Genomic DNA, 21120 nt, shown 5'->3' on the forward strand with positions numbered 1-21120 from the left:
GGAGAAAGAACTTGGTCCTGTTGGGCCTTTTAGCCTTGCCAGAGCCCTTGGCCATCTCGACTGCAGGCTGTCCCACACTGTCCCATGCCTGCACCTCTTTCCCTCCAGGCTGCAGACACCCATCTTGCTTTCCCACCTAGCTCCTACCTCAGCATTTCCACACCTTCACTGATGTCTCTCCACCCTCACCGCCTGTTCCTTGAAAGACAAAGCCATGGGCTGATCCTGACTCCCTCGGGGTGATCTCTTGCACCACAGTGCTACCATTTGAGTGAGATAGCTTCTTCTTCAAATGGAGTCTGAACCTTCCAAGATGCACTTTGTTGAGATTTCCTTCTCTTCCAACTACCAAGAAATGCTCCATCATCTCTGAAACCCCCCTTCAAGCTCTTTCAGGATATCTGTACAGTGCCCTGAAGCTCCACCTCACCAGGCTAAAGCAGCCCATGTTTCTCAGCCTCTCCACAAAGTCTCCAAACCCCGTCCTGGCAGATCTGCTCTGGAGCCTCTCCAGTTCCTCCTCATTCCTTCAGAACAGGGAGCTCCACTCCCAGACACACTAGTCAAGATGTGCCCACCACAGTGCTGATGATCACTCCCTTGTCTGAGTTGGCCACATGCCCCCTAACGCAGCCCCACAGGCAGCTGGCCTTACTCACGGTGACATGCACCTCTGCCTTGTATGGCATCCCTAGTGATGCCCAGGCCCTTCTCCTCGGGGTCACTCCTCTGCCAGTCAGGTCCCCGCATGCCCCTATCTATGGGGTTATTCTGTCCCCAAATGCAGGACTGGCCACTTGGCCTTGTAAAGCTTCATAAGGTTTCTACTGACTGAACCCCAGAGATTTTCAGGGTCCCCCAGCAATGAAGCTGGCTCCAGGGCCAGCTGTTAATGTGCATATAGAGGAGAGCATTCCCCCATGTTGAGTCAGCGATCACTTTCCACCTTCCTTTCAACCAAGGTTTTCTAACAGAGGTCCATGGTCTTCCAAGTCTGCAGTGATTACCAGGGCTTAAAATTGTGTCCCTTCCTCCAGCTGTTTAGAGGAGACTTCATCCTCCTGCTATCCTTCATCAGGAGGTTCATTGATGCTGACCCAGAAGACTGTGCCCTGAAGAGTCAGTGATCCTCATAACAGTAAACCTGAGTAGACCCAGGCCTGGGCTGTGCCGGGCTGTGCTCCATGTACAGCCTGGGCTTCAGGCCCTGTTGGGCTGAGTGTATCCCCTGCTCATAAGTTAAATTTGATTGTAAAAGAGAAGAGTGCAGGAAGCTCCCACCTGCCACTGGCGATCAGGCCATCTGCATGTCCTGACCTTTATACAAATGCAGCAACAAGTGCCCATGTGAACATCCTCTTTTTGGGGCAGGAGAAGCAAGAAAACAATTGTAAGGAAACACTGAAAGAGCTCCCAGGAGCAAAATGAAATAACACTTCACCAGGTGGGATCTGCACGGCTCGCTGCACCAGGATCAAAAACATGTCCTTGTGCAAAACAACATCCAAGTCTGCTGCTGGCCTGTCAGGGATTCTGGCAGATGTGACCTCAGAGCTGCCTTCACAGCCATGCACCTTCTGCTGGCCCACGAGATCCTGAGGCACAGCTGACCTCATCACAGTGTTCCACACCAACTCCTCTTCGTGGCCCACGAGGTGATCAGATACAGGTCACCTCACGTTCCTCACCCAAGGCTTTATGGCTGCTCTAGAATCCTGCAGTCCCTGTGCTGCCCCCAAGGGCCAAACAGACTAAGTCAGGATTAGGAAAGGGGTTCAGGGTGACAGTGTCAGAGTGTGGGAACGAGGGCTTCAGAGGGTTAGGTGGTAAAACCCAGGCTTTTACTGGTGCACACTGGGATGTCCTGGAGTGTCATGGCCATGGGAATGGAGGGTCTGAGGCCAGCAGAACTTGTGGTGTCTGCCTTTTTCAATCCCCCCTGTAGAGAGACCACGAGACCTCACTGGTCGCTGCGATGTCCCCAGTACCAGCAAGGGATGGGAGGACCAAAGTGCCCTCCAGTTCCCCAGACTGGATGCCCTCCAAGTCCACCCCACTACTTACCACCACGCCATAACCTGCACTTCCTTCAAAGAATGCCTAGGGAAGAAGAGCAAAGGGGTGGTCTGGAGTGGATCTTGGTTGGGCTGGGGGTGGGGCACAGATGTCCCCAGTCCCCGCAGGCCCATGGCTTCCCCCTGGTCTGAGCAGGAAAATCCGTTCTGCTCTGCCTGGCACACTCTAGGTGGGCACGAAGCAAGCAAAGCCAGGGGCAGTGGGGAAAGAGCAGAGTTGGGTTGTCTGTAGAGAAATGTATGAGGGTGATCAAAGAGAAGAACTTGGGAGGGAAAAGAAGGGAAAAGATAAGCAAAGGTTAAGCTCAGATAGGATGAATCCTGTATCAGCATTTCCCTGCCGAGCAGCCCTGTGTCAGTGACCTCAGCAGGACAAAGAGCCAAAGCTGATCACTCCAAACTTATGTCTCCTCCCTTCCATGGTCATGGGGAACAGGAGTGCTCTCCCTATCATCATGAAGGGAAGAGCTGTGGTGGAAGGAAATGCACCATCACCCATCCTGGAAGGGACCTCGGGAGGTCTGTAGGCCAAGCACAACCACTGTGAGTGGAGAAAGGAGAAACGAGGTTTGGGCTGTTTGTATGCTGGGCTGTGGGAGTGGGAAACATCGGCCTCTATAGACACGTGTCCAGTAGTGATCTCTCCAGGAGCTGATCTTAGACTCTCCACCTGTCCAGGAGCTGGCCCTGGGATCCCCTCGTCTCTCCGGTACCTCTACTCCCCCTGCCATACACAGATAAACTCCAGCCCAGTCACAGAACCACTGAGGCTGGAAGGCAGCCAGCTTCCACCTTCTCTGTGCTGCCTCTTCAGGCTTCATTTTTGTCAGGAGCTCCTTCCTCATCCATACCAGCCTCCTTCTGTGTTGCTTGATTTTCTGCATGTCTGGATGTGCTGTTCTGGAGCTTAAAGAGGAGCTCCTTGATCATCACACAGATCTATCATCTTCTCTGATGTGTCATATCCAATGGGATTCTTCCACGCAGGTTCTTCAGCAGTTCAGAGCCTACTCTCCGGAAGCCCTGCTCTTGGCCTTGTTCCCTTCCTCAGGAGCCTCAACTCTACTTTCCCACCCTTGACTGGTACATCCCTGGCCTGCTCTTCCTCTATTTTAAGTATGATTTCCTGCAGGACACCTCCCCTTACCAGCTCCTCAGTCACCCTTGTTGGGATGATGTTGTCAATGAACTCCAAAACCTCCTGGATGGCTTTCACTGTGCTGGGTTGTCGCTTAAGCAAATATTGGGATAGTTTAGGCCTCCCATGAGGACCAGGGCTTCTTCCAGTTGAATGAAGAAGGTCCGTCTATTTCCTCTTCCTCTTCAGCATGTTTGTAGCAGACATCCACCCACCAGAGTGTTGTCCATGACCCTTCAGCTTTCAGCTGACTCATCATGCATTCCCAGGCAGAACTCCACACATTCCTGCTGTTCTTTCGCATTAAAGGGCAATTTTCCCTCTGTGTCCAGCCCCAAGGCCTTATCAGTACCAGACCCCCAGGACCCCAGAGTTTCTGCAGGAGAGGGGATCTGTAGTGTCCTGCAACTCCTCATGCTGTTCTCTTGTGAGAGACATCCCAGTCAAGATAAGCCAGCTGCACACAAATATTAAAAGCTGAACAAACTTTTCTACAGTCCATAGGAACCTTGACAAAATCTGGGATTCCTCAAACTTGAAGTTTTACAAGGAAATGTGGCCAATCCTACATAGCTGTGGGGCAGGGGGCGAAGAGCCCCATAGCTCAGGACAGGCTGGGACCTGACTGGATGAGCAGCGACTCTGAGGAGAAGGGCCTGGGCACTACAAAGGGATGCCCTATGAGGCAGGAGAGGATGGACACGATGAACAAGGGCAGCTGCCTACGGGGCTGCATTCGGAGGAGCGTGGGACTACCCGAATACCTGAGTTACCATCCCTGTCCACTCAGCACTGGTGTGTCCCCACACACATGGATGTGTCCCAGGGTGTGGCTCCCCATTTTGGAGAAGTAGAGGGGACCTGGAGAGTGTTGAGTGAAGGTCTGACAAGGTGGGTTTCAGGACCTAGTGCCCATGGACTGTGTGCTGTAACCGAGGGACCTGGAGTTCTTTGTCCAGTGGTGTAGAGGCTCAGGTGGTATAGCAGTTGCCTCAGAGTGCCTGAAGGGTTATTTCAGAGATGATGGAGCTTTTTTTTGTAGTAAGATACAGGATGATAAAGAAATAATGCCACAAAGTGCAGGTGGGGAGGCCCAGACTAGAAAAAAGGAAAAAAAATATTACTCCAAGGCAGTGCTGTGGTGAAATTCATCACCCAGAGGGAGTCTGGATCAGCACAAGGCTTTTTGTTTCAAGGAGGAACCAGGGAGGACGGAGAGATATCAGTAAAGGAAGGAAGATGATCAAGAGAGAGCAAGGTGAGACAGCTGGGTGAGTGATTACAGCCTGCAGGGAAAAGAGCCACAGGTGATGCAACACCATAGGACAGCCTGTGGTGGAGGAGACAGAGCATGTGGAATACCTGAAAGCCCCCAATCAAGCCAACCTTCTCCTGACTTTGGCCATGGCTGGTGTTTCTGCCACTGATGCCTATGAGGAGGCACAGTCCCCTGCACCACTGGGGCCTCATTGCCCCCTTGTCCCTACTCAGGAGCCTGGCAGGTGCACATCTCCATTGCCCACTGCCCCAGGAAGAGCCCTGAGCAATGGGTGAGGGACAGGATCTCCCTTCCCAGGGGCTGGGGGTCATGGCTTGGCCCTTTGTCTAATGGGGTGAGGGCTTGGCCCTTTGGCTTCATGAAACACATGCAGGTTTCCTCAGCATCAGAGCCACCTTTGCTTTGCTTTTCCCTACCTGCCATCACTGCCTGCACATTTCTGCTCTAAGTGGAGCCTGGGGAGGCTTTGTCAACAGTGTCCCTCAGTGGGACCCATTAAAGCCACAAGAAACTTTGGAGTTTGAATCTAACTTTGACTTCCTCAGAGGTTTCTTCAGGAGCTTCTGAGTGTCTGGGTTTCATGGACTCAGCACCAAACCCACCTGAGGGGTCATTAAAATGCCTTGGGCTGGTCCTCTGCTGCGGAGCTGGGCCAGGCTCCTGGGACGGAGGGAGCTCAGGGCAAGTGGTGAGCGCTGCAGAGAGACAGCTCTGCCCAGGAGCAGCTCCTCTGCAAAGCGCAGCAGGGCTGAGGGCACTGCCTGCAGGCACCGAGGGCAGAGGAGCCGGGCACAGAGAGGGGAAAGACAGACGGCAGTGGCAGGATGCTGAGAGCTCACTGGAGGAGAAATCTTCACAGCCCTTGACACAGTAAGTCTGTGGGTGCAGGGCAATGCAGCTGCAGGTGGTGGAGGGATCTGGTGAAGCCGGCACAGCCGCCAGGAATGTCCCTGGTGTCTGGAGGAGGAGGAGGCCGTGCTCCAGAGCAGGGCTTCCCTGCTGCACTGTCAGAGGGACAGGCCATGGCGGCTGCCTTCTCCCGGGGATGGCTGCAGGGGTGTGCAGGCGCGGGTGCAGCCAGGGGTGCCCAGGGCTGTGCTTCAGAGCAGGGTCCCTGCAGCCCAGGGGCTGTGTGCTGGGGCAGGGACTCTGCCAGACGCCTGCCAGGGTCAGCACTCAGCCTGCCCGGGGAGCTGCCCACGGCGCTGTGGGGAGAAGCTGTGGGGGGAAGGAGAGACCCCCGGCAGGGCAGGGTCCTTCTGCTGTGGAGAGGGTGCTGCGTGGGGCAGAGCTGCTCAGAGCTCCAGATCACTCCTAGGGAATTTCTGGGGGACTTTTCAAGAGGAAGGTCAAGATTGGAGTACCTAAAAGGGGAGGAGTGTTTGCTTTGAGTTTTCTTCCCCTGGTTGTCTTGGTGGGCACTGGGTGAAAGGAATTTATTTCTTCTTTCTTGAGAAGGCGCTAAGACCCCAGTTCTTGTTAGCACTTACCAGAATTTTTCCTGAACTCCTGCACACACAGAGATGCCCTTGGGCAGGGCCCTGCTGCCAGAAATTTCTGCAGGGCAGAGCTGAGCACACAGCGGGTGGGATGGGGGTGGCGAGCACTGACAGGATGGAGACGTCTTGACAGAGGCACAGGTCCTGCCTGTGGCAGCTCTAAGCAGCAGAGACATTTGCAGGGAGGGAGAGGGAGCTTCTCAAACAAATGCCATAGGAAGGTGATTTGGGCACCTCCCTCTCATCCCCTGCAGCACAAAGACCCTCAGGGAGCACTCCCCTGGTCTCCTCTCCCACCCATAGAGCCTTTGCCCCCAGGGTTGTGGAATTTCCAGCTGAGTCTTCTTCTTGGCATCCTGACCTGCAGTGAAGAGAAACCCCTGACTTCCTCTCTGTCTGTCCCTGTCCTTACTCCTTACTCCCTTGACAGGAGCTTTGGGGCATTTCTCTGTGTTTCCCCTCCTGACCTGGTTGCCTTTGTCCCCACCTTACCTGGGGGCTCTGGGCACGGCAGTGTGTGGGACTGGCAATGAGCTGACCCTCACTTAAGGACAGCCCATCTTCAGGGCTTTGACTCTTCCCCTGGGGTCTCGCTTCTCCTGTGGTCTCTCTGTGCCCCATGGAGAAGACAACTCGGTGCTAAGGCCATGGCAATGCGGCTCATCGTCTGTGTGTGGGCAGCTGCAATGAGCCCTGTGTGTCCCTGCCTGGGAGCAGGGAGCTGAGATTCTCCTGAGGTACGGTGAGATGTTGGGGAGGGGTTTGGGGATCTGCACTTTGAAACTGGATTCCTCCGCTGTCAGAAGTTTCCAGTTTCATTTCAGGTGAACATCAGGCTTTGATCATCCTCCAGCTCAAAGAGAGACAAGGAAAGGGCAGCTGAGAGCAGGGCTGACGGACAGAGCAGCTCTCCACACTGCACGAAGGGACAGTCCCTTTGCCTGCCAGCACCAACAGTTTCATATGGAGTGGAACAGGAATGCCAAGTGTTTCTGCCTTAGGAAATGCTCCTCAGTTGTGGTGAGACAACTAGAACAAAATAAACAAAATCAATTCCCCACAGCTCTGCTCTAATGTCAGGTGAAATGGGAGAAACAATGCTGAAATCTCATTTCTATCAATAGTGGGTTTAATTTGAGATCACCCGTGTTCCTATTTGCCTGCTGTTGTAGGATAGGACTGATTCATCCAGAGCCCACAGCACAGACCCCTGCTCCCTTGGGTACCCTCCGCCAGCACCAACCAGAGCTCATGAGGTGGACACGTGTGGTCATGCAGTTCCTCCCCGCCTTCTCTCGGCACTTGTAGTGACTCCAACTCCCCTCCTTGATCGGCCACTCAGTGCCCCTTCGCCAAGCCTGGCTCCTGCTCTACCTATTGCCTGGGAACAGTCCATCACCTCCTGACAGCCTGGTACACCTGTACCTGGGACATGGTCCAGGGAAAACAATAACAGAATTGCACACCCATCATGTTCTTGTGCAAAGTGGTGGAAGATACCAGAATGCGCCATTATTTGAGCTGGGCTGGAGCTAAAAAGTACCTGAGAAAAGTCAGTTACCTTGGACCCTATAAATAGGGACCCCAAGTGAGACCCTCTGAGCTCTCCTGGATCGCAGTGGGCCTGTGACCAGCATCTTCCCTGAGCTGGGATGCCTCTCAGGTACCAGAATCCTTGAGGTATGGTCTGCCGTTAGAACTGACGGGAGACCAGGTCGAAGTTAACCCTCTCGAATCTCAATTATCGCCCGTTGAGGAATGTCGATGCACTGTGAGTATTTACTCCAAACTCGACAAGAGGGAAATTTTAACTGGAAGCTGGCTTCTCTTTCACCCACTCATTCTCTCTTCCTACTGATGTGTTTAGGTATACACAGTTATTTCCACGAGTGTGGGTACATAGTTATTTCACTGGATCCAAATATTTTTGTCTGCCTGAGTGTCTGTATGTCTTGTCTTTGTGAATGAGCATGTATATATGTATTGATTTAAGGTACCGTACGGTAAGTTAGTGTGAATCTTGTCATCTTTGAATCTGTAGTTAAGTCGCTATTTTAATTATAACATATTTTACTGAATGACTTGTAAATCCTTAAATTGGTTAATGATCAAGTGCTGCCAGTCACTAATACAGCTCACTTAGCTGTGAAATCATTACAGTGTTAATACTTTCATCTGCGACAACCTGCCAATGGTCTCCTGAAAGAGGCAAAGGAGTTTAGTGGGGTTCTGTGAGAAGTGGAGCAAGTTTTGTTCAGAGAAGTCTACCCTAACTGCTCACTGCTTTTCCTCCATGTACAGACCCCATGTCCAGAGGCAGCAGATGTCCAACAGCAGCTCCATCACTGAGTTCCTCCTCCTGGCATTCGCAGACACACGGGAGCTGCAGCTCTTGCACTTCTGGGTCTTCCTGGGCATCTACCTGGCTGCCCTCCTGGGCAACGGCCTCATCATCACCACCATCGCCTGTGACCACCACCTGCACACCCCCATGTACTTCTTCCTCCTCAACCTCTCCCTCCTCGACCTGGGCTCCATCTCCATCACTCTCCCCAAAGCCATGGACAATTGCCTCTGGGACAGAAGAGACATCTCCCACTCAGGTTGTGTTGCCCAAATCTTTTTCTTTCTCTTCTTTTTTGGAGCAGAGTTTTCTCTCCTCACCATCATGTCCTACGACCGCTACGTTGTCATCTGCAAACCCCTGCACTACGAGACCCTCCTGGGCAGCAGAGCTTGTGTCCACATGGCAGCAGCTGCCTGGGGCACTGGGTTTCTCTGGGCTGTGCTACACACGGCCAACACATTTTCAATACCACTGTGCAAAGGCAACACCCTGGACCAGTTCTTCTGTGAAATCCCCCACATCCTCAAGCTCTCCTGCTCACACTCCTACTTCACTATATTTGGGCTTATCATGGTTAGTGCCTGTTTAGCTTTTGGTTGTTTTGTTTTCATTGTGGTGTCCTATGTGCAGATCTTGAGGGCCGTGCTGAGGATCCCCTCTGAGCAGGGACGGCACAAAGCCTTTTCCACGTGCCTCCCTCACCTGGCCGTGGTCTCCCTCTTCATCAGTATGGCCATGTTTGCCCACCTGAAGCCCCCCTCCATCTCCTCCCCATCCCTGGACCTGGTGGTGTCATTTCTGTACTCTGTGGTGCCTCCAGCAGTGAACCCCCTCATCTACAGCATGAGGAACCAGGAGATCAAGGATGCCCTGAGGAAACGGATAACTAGATGTTATTCTGAACCAATAAACTGCTCATCTTCTTCAAAGCAATTATAATATAACTCTGTACAGGCCCAGCCTCTCAGCTTTTTCTGTTGTTGGTGGTGGTATTTTACTTGTAATGATCTTGTCATCCCCTTTCTGTTTCACTGTCTGCATTTCTTTTCTGACTGAGTGGCTGCATAAATGAGGAGCCATGATCTCTGTGTGTTTTAACAAAAGAAAGGGTCTGCAGTGATGTTTTTTTCTTCTGAAATCTTTCCTCTAAGACATTTTTGGAGCTGCAGGGACAATTCCTGTGTGCAGAGGTGGAGGGGAAGAGAGTCCCAGCATGGCAGTCCTGCCACGGAGCACTTGGTCTTCCAGAGATGTTCTCTCCTCATTTGCACACTCTCTTTCTGGTCCCTTCAGTTTGGTGTAAGGCCTGAGTGCTCTGGCAGCTTGGTCACACTCCTGCTGCGTGGCAGTTCTGTGACCACAGGCTGAGGTCTTCTTCCAAACCTGATCTCAAGAACATGCCCAAGGAATTGGCCCAGAGATGAAAATGCCAGTGAACAGGTGCACAGTGTGATTTGCAGGGTGGGAGGACGCAGCAGTGTCCTCGCACAGCCAGGCCTCCTGGGAGAGACTTGAAGGACCAGGGTCTGGTCTGTGCCCATGTTCACTGGACACACTGGGGAAGCTGCCTGTGCTGGTTTGGCTGGGAGAGAGTTAATTTTCTTCCTAGTAGCTGGTATGGGGCTGTGGTTTGGATTTGTGCTGAAAACAGTGTTGATAACGCAGGGCTGTTTTCGTTATTGCTGAGCAGGGCTTACACAGAGTCAAGGCCTTTTCTGCTCCTCACCCCACCCCACCAGTGAGCAGGGTGGGGGTGTGCAAGGAGATGGGAAGGAAGACAGCATGGACAGATGATCCCAGCTGACAAAAGTGATATTCTATACCTTATGCCATCATGCTCTGTTATATAATGCTGGGGGAAGAAGGATGAACATGGGGACGTTCAGAGTTACAGCATTTGTCTTCCCAAGTCACCGTTACATGTGATGGAGCCCTGATGTCCTGGAGATGTCTGAGGTCCTGCCTGCAAACGGAAAGAAGTGAATTAATTCCGTGTTTTCCTTTGCTTACATGTGTGGCTTTTTCTTTACCTATTAAACTGTCTTTATCTCAACCCATGAGTTTTCTCACTTTCATGCTTTTCATTCTCTCCCCCATTGGAGCCAGGGGAGTGAGTGAGTGGCTGTGTGGGGCTCAGACGCCGGCAGGGGTTAAACCATGACACTGACCCAGGGAAATCATCACTCTCTAGCCCCTCCCAAACACCATTTGCAGCACTGGCCTCTCACCCCACACTGGGGAGGAACTTTTTCCCTCCACGGAGGTACATAAATAAGTAGCTCAGAAGTCCATGTTTGCATTGTGAGGAGGAGATGTAAGCATGCACGTCATGTGTGTGAAGTAAGAGAGCACAAATGCCATCAGCTATTCCTGGGGGTGCCATGAAGGTGTGTGGGACAAACAGTGTCATGAGGTCACTTCTCATTGAGACTAACATCACCTGGGAAACCACCTGAATGCAGCAATGGAAGATGTTCCCTTGAACCGTGGTCCCTGTGTTCATTCCTCATGCTGTGGGGCATCTCACATGAGTGCAGAGCAGGGTGATCACCACAGGGATGAGGGGCCTCCCAGACTCTGGCAATGGCAGCAGGAGGCCAGAGAGACACTACAACCCCTGCAATGCACTGCCTCTGTGTGTGCAAGGGAAGGACTCGTGTCTCTGAACACCCCTGTGTGTAAGATGAGCGCATGAGTCCAGCTGAGATGTGGGCACCTGACAGAGCCCTGACACTTCTCTGTGTGTCTCCAGGAACAACCCCCACTCTCCCAGTGAGACTCATCTCAGCTGCCTTGGACAGGCTCATTGCAAGTGCTCCTGTTCGCTACGTCAGCCTCGCCTGTGATTCTGGACTGAGCCCTCAAAAGTGCCAGAGTAATCAGAGACGTTCTGGGGTCCATGGAAAAGGCAGATGTCAAACCCATCTTCAAGAGAAGCAGGAATGTGGAAGCACTGGAGAACAACGAACATGTTATGAGCGATCCAGACCAAGGGGCCTCACTGTGATAACAAGCTGCAGCTGCATTCAAGGACATAAACAAGTTCGAGATAGTTTTAGAAACTACATTCCTGGGCAAAAAATAAAGAAGTTGGACTGGTCAAAACAGGATGCCTACCTACTGGGAGAGCAGTGCTTGGACACCACATCGGGACCAATCATAGAGGGCAGAAGGGCGTGTGAACAAGTAGCTTTAGCCTATTAACAATAAGATAGCAGCGCGTGAAGCTTTGTGATAGTGTATAAATTGCTGTGTAGCCTTTAATAAAGTGGCATCAACTTGATCACATTGATTGTCTAAGTTGTGTCCGGGACTTCCGCGTCAGCACAGGAATGAGAATTGGGAGAATTACAGGCTGGTCAGCTATGTCCATCCCTGGGAAGGTGGTAGGGTACGTCCTCCTGCAACCATCTCCAGGTAGTTGAAGGACAAGAAAGGGATTGCTGAACCAAAACAGGCAGGGCAAAGAAGGGCATGTTGTGCACATGGAATTTTGCAAGGCCTTTGACACGGTCTTCCATGGACTCCTTATAGCCAGGTTGGTGCTACCTGGGCTGAAGAAGTGGATGTTACGGTGGGTGGGATGTTGGCTGGGTGATCAAGTCCAAATGTCATCAGTGGTACAAAGTCCTGAGTGCAGCCGGTCACTAGTGACATCCCTCAGTGACCAGCACCTGGGCCAACACATTGAACATCTTTACCATCCCCCTGTATGATATGTCGGAGTGCACTTTCAGCACCTTTGTGGGTGATGCAAAGCTGGACAGAGGCCTTGAACAACCTCACTTGGTTCACCCTGCCTTGCACTTCAAAGTCGGACAAGAGGTTTTTCAGGGCTCTCTCCACACTTGAGTTATTCTATGATTCAATGAATCTTTCCCTTGATGAGATTTTTGAAAATAAAAAAGAGGCAGAAGATGAGCTATAGATGTGTCAATAACTACAGCAGTTCCTGGAAGGTTGTTTCTCCACTCAGACCGTTAGTAGGAACAGTATTTGATAGATATTAATAAACAAGCCTACTTTGATCTGGTCAGGTCCTGGGCCATGAGGACGGTGATGGATGCGTATGGTCTTATGAGGTCAGTTGTGTCTCAGAATCTCACAATTCAGTAGGAAGCGTGTGGCTGTGAAGGGGACCGTGAGGTCAGTTCTGTCTCTGGAGGTGACAGCCCAGCAGCAGGTACACGGCTGGGAAAGTGCCTCTGCCAAAGTACCCATAGGCCTTACCCAGGAGAAGGGCTTGGACATGGGCTGTCATGTCCATTCCCCCTGAGTACATGTGGGACAGCAGCAGGCACATGGCTTGGTCACGTCCATCCGAGAAGCTGAAAGGCCAGCAGCGGTCATGTGCTTTAGAAGATCCTGGTGGGGTTCCTGCTCTCTGGTCAGGTGAAAGGCCACAGGAAGGCCTTTGGGTTGGGTTCCCTGCTGGAAGGGTGGTTGCTGAGGCCGTAGAGCTTTCCTTGGTAGTGGGAAACATCAGTGAAGGTCAGGAAATGGTGGGGTGGGAGCAAGGTGGGGAAGGGAGATGGGTGCTCCAGCCTGCAGGGAGAGAGGGGCAGGAGTGGGACAGGGTAGAACAGCCTGCGGTGGGGATGGCAAAGGGCGCTGGCAAGGATGGAAGGCACCAACAGAACCCAGGTCTTTGTCCTCTGGTGTAACCGATGAAGGTTTTAGATCACTTAAAGTATAATGGGGAAAGGTATTAAAAAAAAGTGACTTTAATGTGAATTTGTAACAGTGTGACTTAATGAAATTTGATGGCAAGTTTCACTCTATTACTTACTACATGGAAGAAACAGAGAAAGGAAAATTGACGTAGAGTCGAGTTAGAATGATTTACACAGAGACCGAAGATGCAGGAGTGTAGGGGGACCATCCCATTGCATCACGAGGTTCAGATCAGACCCCCTTGCTTTTTAAACTCCTCCTCAAAGAGGAGTCTAGGTGCAGCTAGATCCAATCTTAGTCCCAGACCTGGTCAAGGGTTTATGTCTAATGGAATTGATATAAAGAGTAAGAAAAATATCTTGTTGATTTGTTATGTTAATTTGTTGGGTAATGAGTGATTATATATCCCACAAAATGTTGAGGTAGCAGAAATTTAAGATTTATTAACACTATGAAGGTAAACCACAAAATTAGGTTGAATGATTTTTGGCAATAATTAATCACTGGCACTTAATCACTTATAAGGGTGATTTATTAAATTCATTATAATCAGCATTATAAAGTTCCCTGAATCAAACAGACACACACACAAACACACACGCACACACAGGTACAGAGTTTAACGTGTGACAGTAAATTACTGGTACCAAATGGTCCCTGAAACTTAGCAAAATCTAATTGTACTTAATTCCTCACTAGTCTTTGTCATCACTTCTCACCAGAGAAGTTTTGAACCCTTTCTCTTCATTGGCATCTCTCAGCAGATGATCTTGGAAATCTTCATGAAATCTGTTCTTTGACATCCTCACAAAATCAGCCCTAAGAGACATCCCAGCTCAGAGGGTGATACTGGGGCACAGCCTGTTGTGATCCCGTAGAGCTCAAAGGGTCACACTTAGGGTCGCTATTTATAGGATCACGAGATGATTGACACTAGTCAGTATTTTTTCATTTTGGCCACAATTCTTGTCAGGTAATTCTGGTACCTCCCCGAGTGGGCTACGATCCAGGCAACAGGAGTTTCAGGTACAGTTAGGAAGTGCCTAATCGTCCTAACGAACTGAAGTTAAAACCAGGACAAGAAAGTACCAGATTGTCCCAACTGGCTGCACTTGTAGCCAAGATAAAAACGTGCCAGATCGTCCCAGCCCACTGCACGTGGAACCAAGACAAGAACACAATGTTGGCTGGTCCTGACATCCCAAGGTGGCCCTGGGGGTCTGCACCACCACACTTTGGCTATGGCAGTTGCCCATGAGAAGACATCTCCTCGTGTCACTGGGGCCTGGTTGATTCGTCACAGCCTCATGGGGAAGCTGGAAGTTGTTGTGCCCTTGTTGTCCTTTCCTAGGCATTGCACCTCCCTTATGAGGACAGGCCGAGACAGTTGGGGGTGTTCAGCCTGGAGAAGAGAAGGCTCTGGGGAGACCTTATACAGGCCTTCCTGTAGGGGCTAGAGGGCCTCTTAAAGGGGCTACAGGAAAGATGGGGAGGGACTCTTTATCAGGGAGTGTAGGGATAGAATGAGGGGTCATGATTTTTAACTGAAAGAGGGTAGATTTAGATTAGACGTAAGGTAGAAATTCTTCCCTGTGAGGTTGGTGAGGCCCTGGCACAGGTTACCCAGAGAAGCTGTGGCTGCCCCCTCCGTGGAAGGGCTCAAGGCCAGTTTGGACAAGGCTTTGAGTGGCCTGATCTAGTGGAAGGTGAACCAGGCAATGGCAGGGGGGTTGGAACAAGATGGTCTTTAAGGTCCCTTCCAACCCAAACCATTCTATCATTCTATGATCCCATGGACAACCTTGCTCCTCACCTCGCCAACCTCATTATTTCTCTCATTGGACCCCTGGGACTTGCATCACTTTTCTTTACATCAGACTTCTCCACTGAATCCCACACCTGATTGTGACAGCTTCTTTGCAGCAATTCCTACCTGCTTTCCTTAGAGCACTGGAGGGAAACAGCCACAAACAAGTTGTTTTGAACTGGGAGAAAGAAAAAGCAAAAAGCTCATCACACTGGGGTCCTTATTCACTCCCTTGATGATACAATCAAGGGACACACCAATCATTTTCACAGTGTACCTGGACACATCTTGTCTTCATGGATGACATCCTCAACGCACAGCAACAGTCTGTGTCAAAACTCAACTGAATCTTGAAAAGGAACTCAAAGGCACCAAGATGAGCTTTTGGTACTCAGGAACAGCTGAAGAACAAACAGAGATACTGTGGGACCACTGCTGAGTTTAGAAAGAGCAGGTGTAGGTAGATCTGAGATGGTCTGTGTCCTCTTTGCCTCAGTTACCACCAGCGAGGTCCCCCAGGCCTTTGTGTTTTCAGTCAAGACTTAGGACAGGAAAAACCAGCGGTGGGTGGGGATCAAATCAGGGGTGACTTGAGCAAACTACACCCTTACCAGTCCATGGGAGCAGTGGAGCTGCACCCAAGGGTGCTGAGAGAGGTTTTCAGCAGGACATGCTGGTCTGTTAGGATTCCAGTAAGAGAGGCACTCAGACTCTGTGAGGCATCATTTAAAATGCTGTTCGTTAGTGCTAACACCATAAGGAGAGAATCGTAGAGCTAATCTTATGTCCCTCGAGATGGTGGGAACCCCAGGGGATGTATAATTGAATGGGCTTCCGACCTACAAGCAGCATGCCATGCAGACCCCATGTGTCGATGAGAGTCTCCTGGTTTGGACATTCAAGCTACTCTGGGACTTTCTTAGAAGGAAACAACATAATTTCTCATTTCTGCAGTCAAAGAGGAACAACGTTCTCATGAGAACTTCTTGCTGCACTGTTAGGTACAGGCACAGCCAGGCAGGTGGCATAAGGAGCAGCAGAGAGTGGGAGCTGCCTGCAGGCTCCTCTGTGACAAAGAGCTGCTGAGGTTGTCCTGTGGCCAAGGGACCCATGCAGCACAGCACAGGCGTGAAGACCGCGCTGTACATGCAGCAGCACAGAGCAGCACAGCACTGACTGCTCAGGTTTCCCTGGGAGAAGGCTGGGCTCCACCCTGGTGCCCCAGCTGAGGTGCTGCGGCCCAAATGTGCACTGCCAGGAAGGGCTGTACGTCCATTGCTCGTCACAGGACTGTGACGTTTTTGGATTAAATAAGTAGAATAGAATAACATGGCGTAAAACAGAACAGAACTGATTAGAACAGACTATTTCAATCGGAAGGAAACTACAATGATCATCTAGTCATTGATAATCTAGACATTCCTTCCAGCCCTGTCACCAGCTTTCTCACCCTCCTCTGGATGCATACAAGGACCTTCACATCCTTCTTAAATTGCAGGCCCAGCACTGCACACAGTGCTCGAGGTGAGGCCACACCAACACTGAATGCAGCGGGATGATCACCTCTCTTGACTGGCCTCTTGGCTGCCAGGGCACACTGCTGACTCCTTTTGAGCCTGCTGCTGACCAGCACCCCCAGAGCCCTCTCTGCAGGGCTGCTCTCCAGCCACTCCTCTCCCAGTTTCCACTTGTGCCTGGCATTACTTCATCCCAGATGCAGAATCCAGCATTTGGACTTGTTATACTTCATCCCAGTGATGACTGCCCAATGCTCCATTCTGTCCAGATCCCTCTGCAAGGCGTCATGTCCCTCAAGAAAGTCACAGCCCACTTTGAGATCATCAGCAAACCTGCTCACGGTGCATTCAACTCCTGCATCCAGATCATTGATAAAAATATTCAATGGAACTGGCCCTAGAAATGAGCCCTGACGAACACTGTTGGTGACCAGTTGCCAGAGAGATGTAGCCCCTCTGAATTCAATCCTTTGAGTCCTGCAGTTTCACCATCTCTCCATCCAGCTCACTGTACTCCCCCCACAGCTGGACAAGTTTTACAGAAGGGTACTGTGAAGGGCGGTATCAAAAGCCTTATTAAAATCCAGAAAAAACTACATCCAACACCTTCCCATTATCCAGTAGGTGGGTGACCCTGTCCTCAAAGGATATTACAGTGGTTAAACTGGGCTTTCCCTTTGTCAACCCTTGATGACTGTGTCTGTTGATTGTATTGTCCTTTTAATATCTATCAGTAGCGCCCAGTACTATCATCTCCATAATTTTTCCATCTATTGAGGTCAGACTAACAGGTCTGTAGTTTCCTGGGTCTTCCCTCACACCCTCCTGGTAAATTGGAACAACACTGGATGGCTTCCAGTCAGTGGGGACCTCCCCAGACTCCCAAGACCTTTGGCAGATGGTGGAGAGAGCTCCTGCTGTTACACCTGCCAGCTCCTGCAGTACTCTGGGGTGAATCCCATCAGGCCCTGTGGACTCATGAACATTCACCTGATACAACTGATCCCTTAGATTTCAGGATCCACCAATGGAAGGTCACTGTTGCCACAGTCATGGTCCTCCAACTCAGAGGACCAGGCAGCACAAGGTCTATCGGTATTATTAAAGCGTGAGGCAAAGAAGGCACTGAAGGCTTGGGAGGTTATCTCTGCTGCCTCCAGAAGCCTTATAGATAGCTGGTGTCCTGCTCTGTTTCCCCTCCAGCAGATATTGGGGACTTCAAGTTGCCCACGAGTTGCTGTCCCAGGAATGTCTGAAGAGGCCTCACCTACTTCACCTGAGTCTGTCCCATTGCCTGTAGCAGACACCCACTACAATGTCACCCGTGTTGTGTTGCTCTGCCCACTAATCCACTGCTTCTCAGCTGACCCATCACCTCTCCCCAGGCACAGCACCATGCATTCTCACTGCTTCCTCACAGTAACAGCAACTCCTCCTCCTCATCTTCTCTGCCTTTCCTTCTAAAGAGCCTGTACCCACCCATCATCACACTCCAGTTGTGAGAGCTGTGAACCACAGCTCCATTAATGTAAATGTCCTTGGGGGTCTGTAAATCCCACCACTTCAAATTCCTCTCATTTGTTCTCCACACTGCATGAATTCCTGTGCAAGCTCTCAAAAGAGGTGTCCAGCCCTGCTGATTTCCCAGAAAGGGCAAGAGATCATTTCCATGGTGCTGTCCTGTAGCATCTCCTTATTTATGTGCATATGTCTGAGGTGTTTCCTTCTCAGCTCTATTTTGCTAATTACCATGTCCCTTCTGATCTCATCATGCAAGACCCTTTCCTTGTCAGTACCATCCAACTCTACCTCACTTGGTCACTGTATTCTTTCGGCAGTCATTACCAGTTTAATGCTCTTACCAGTTTGGCCGACCTGTTGTCACAGACACTTTTGCCCCACATAATCAGGTGATTCACATCTCTTCAAGGCAGTTTTGAATCCTTAGACAGAGTTTTGTAGTCATAAAAACCCTGTTGCTGACACCAGCTGCCCAACCAATTGTCTACCTACACTTCTCCAATCTACCCTCCCAACAACAGCACTGAGAAGTAGAGCGCCTGCACCCCCATGCCTTTGGCCATCACATCCAGAGTCATGTCATCATGCTCGATACTTGCCAGGTGTCCTGGGGCAGTACCAGTGGTGCTCATGTGGAAGAGCAGCTGGGGTAACATTCCAAGGGTTGGACAAGCTTCAGCAGCCTCTCAGCAATGCACCCTTGGATGAAGGAGAGCTGACAGAGATCCCTGGAACCTGCTAGAGGGTTCCAGCAGCTTGCCAGAAGTCCAGGACTCATCTGACTATCCTTACCAGCAGCAAGAGACACCATAACTTCATCAGAGGTTTCTCAGGATCTCCAAGATTGAGGCTCACCCAGGATCTCAGACAAAGTCCCCTGAAGGCATTGCCAGGACTGTTGAACAAAACTTATGCTGAATGCAGTGTTGATCCTGATGTGAGCAGGAGGCTGGTCTAGAGCCTTCCCAAGGTCCCTTCCAACATGAATGGTTCAGGGATTTGGTCATCTCCGATGACAGCTCCTGCAATTCTTGCAGCCATGAATTCCTCCTCTGCCTGTGGGTGAGCACCAGCACGGTAACCCTAGAGCCAGGCTCTCTCAGTGCTGTCATGTGGCTGGTTGAGCCTGAAACATTTTAAGTCCAAAGTTTCATGGTGACTGACTGCTGCTTCAGACAGAACAGGCCCTGCGTACAGCCTGCAACTCCTCGGCACTGCAAAAGGATGAAGAGTGGTAGTGCCACCTTCAGAAAGTCACAGCGTGAGGGTAAAGATATTCCAACATCCCTGAGGTCCCTTACAAACCCAATAAATGGAGTAAGGTTGAAGAGCCCTGGATATCTTAGGCATGCATTTACATGCTTGGATTTGTCAGTATGGGAGTGGGCAGGAGCTGGGTTTGTTACGTGAAGAGAAGAGGTGGCTTTGGTGAGACCCAGTAACAGCCCTTTCACCCTTCCCAGGGGTTCAGCAAGGAGATGGAGCCAGACTCTTTCCTCCTGTGTGTGATGAGAGGGTGGTGGCCACTGGACATCCATGGAAACAAATGAGGAAAAATTGTGTACCCGTGAAGACAGTCAGGCCCTGGAACAAGTTTCCCAGAGAGGCTGTGTCATGTCAATCCCTGGAAGTTTTAAACCCAGAAGGAATAAATCCCTGAGGTACCTGGTGTGACCTGGAAGCTGCCCTTGCTGTGAGCAGCAGATCAGCCTAGAAACCTCTGGAGGTCCCTTCCAGCATGAGTGATTGTGCATTTCCTTCTACCACATGTTTAGTGATGGTAGGGAAAGCACTCGGGTTCCCTATGAATAAGTCAAACATAATTATGTTCCCATCATCTGTGTCTTTCTTGTCCTTCGCCAGTCACTGCTGTTTAGATGCAGAGCTGCTTGACAGGTACCCCAAAATCACCTTGATCGTGTCCTTTGCTTCACCTTCTGTTTTATGTTTTTGCCTCATCAGAGACTTTCATCCTGTGATCATCCTTGTACCCTGTCACCCAAACAGCCCAACTCAGTTTTCACTACTGCCCCTTGCTTTGCTTGATCTGTAGCTCTTCCTGAGAACGTCGGTGTAGTTAATACTAGGTTGGGCAGCAATCCCATTAGAGTAGTACGTCCTTTAGTGTCTGAGGTGCTCTGTAAATCCTCACACTGCCATCTTGTAAGAGACAACACCATCAGGGTGAGCCAACTGCACAGAAATTTTAACAACTGACCAAGCAGAAGAGCCCTTGAGTCACTTTGCGATTTGGCCAACAGGAACCTCTTGAAGTTTAGAAGGAGAAGTGGCTAGTGCTGCTTCAGGGGGGAAGAATAACCCTGTGCATCAGGACTGGCTGGGACCTGAGAGGCTGAGCAAAGACCTTGAGGAAGAGGGCCTGGGCACTACGAGGGACACCATACAAGCCAGTGGTGCATGCTCACCATGAACAAGGCCAGTTGAATATGGGACTTGATGAGGAAGAAGGTGGCCAACCAGACATGTGGTGGGCTAGTGTGTCTGTCTGTGGGGCTTCCTGCTCTGGACAAGAGAGGAGGAACTGGAGAGGGTCCAAAGGAGGTTTCCCAAGTTTTGGGCCTCAAGCACATGGCCTGTGAGGAAGGCTGAGGGACCTGAGCTTCTTCAGCCTGGTGAAGTGGAGGCTCAGAGCAGCACAGTGAGAACCTGCAAGTGCTTGAAGGGTCATTTCTGAGATGGTGGTACTTGTCTTTGCAGTGGAAAAAATTAGGAGAAAAGAAGAGTGACAGAAAGTACACTGTGTGAGGTTCAGAGTAGACGTGAGGAGAAATAAATATCACACCAAAGGCAGTGCTGTGGTGCAATAGGCCATCCAGAGGGATTCTGGATCATCCCATGGCCTTGTGTTTCAAGGAAGAGCCCGGGAGGACAGAGAGCTATCAGTGAGGGTAGTGAGATGTCAGAGTGAGAAGAGGTTTGGGTGTCCACAGTCTTCAAAGAAACAGGTGTAGGCTAAGGACACCATAAGACAGACTGTGCTGGAGACAGCTGGGAGCTGTGGCAAGGCTGAAAGCCCACAACAGAACTGACCTATTCATCACCTCGTCTATGGCTGTTGTCTCTGCAAACGAGGCCTGCCAGTAGGTACCTTCACCTTATTCACCAAGACCTCATTATGTCCTTGCCCCACCCAGGAGAGACCCAGAAGGACTACTCGTGCTGTAGTCCTGCCCTTGGCATTGCCCATCCCCACATCACACTGCCCCAAGAAGAGCCCTGAGCAATGTGTGAGGGACAGGATC

At 50.8% G+C, this 21120-nt stretch overlaps 1 protein-coding gene across 1 annotated transcript; it reads left to right on the forward strand.

Moving 5' to 3' along the window:
* The first annotated feature begins 8299 nt into the window (after positions 1–8299).
* On the forward strand, positions 8300–9277 carry LOC141936089 (olfactory receptor 14I1-like). The gene has a single exon (XM_074852814.1). It carries the CDS (start codon positions 8315–8317, stop codon positions 9275–9277), a length of 963 nt encoding a protein of 320 aa, XP_074708915.1. The 5' UTR covers positions 8300–8314.
* The last annotated feature ends 11843 nt before the right edge of the window (positions 9278–21120 follow it).

This window comes from Strix uralensis, chromosome 31 (genome assembly GCF_047716275.1).
Source record: "Strix uralensis isolate ZFMK-TIS-50842 chromosome 31, bStrUra1, whole genome shotgun sequence".
Lineage (NCBI taxonomy): Eukaryota > Metazoa > Chordata > Aves > Strigiformes > Strigidae > Strix > Strix uralensis.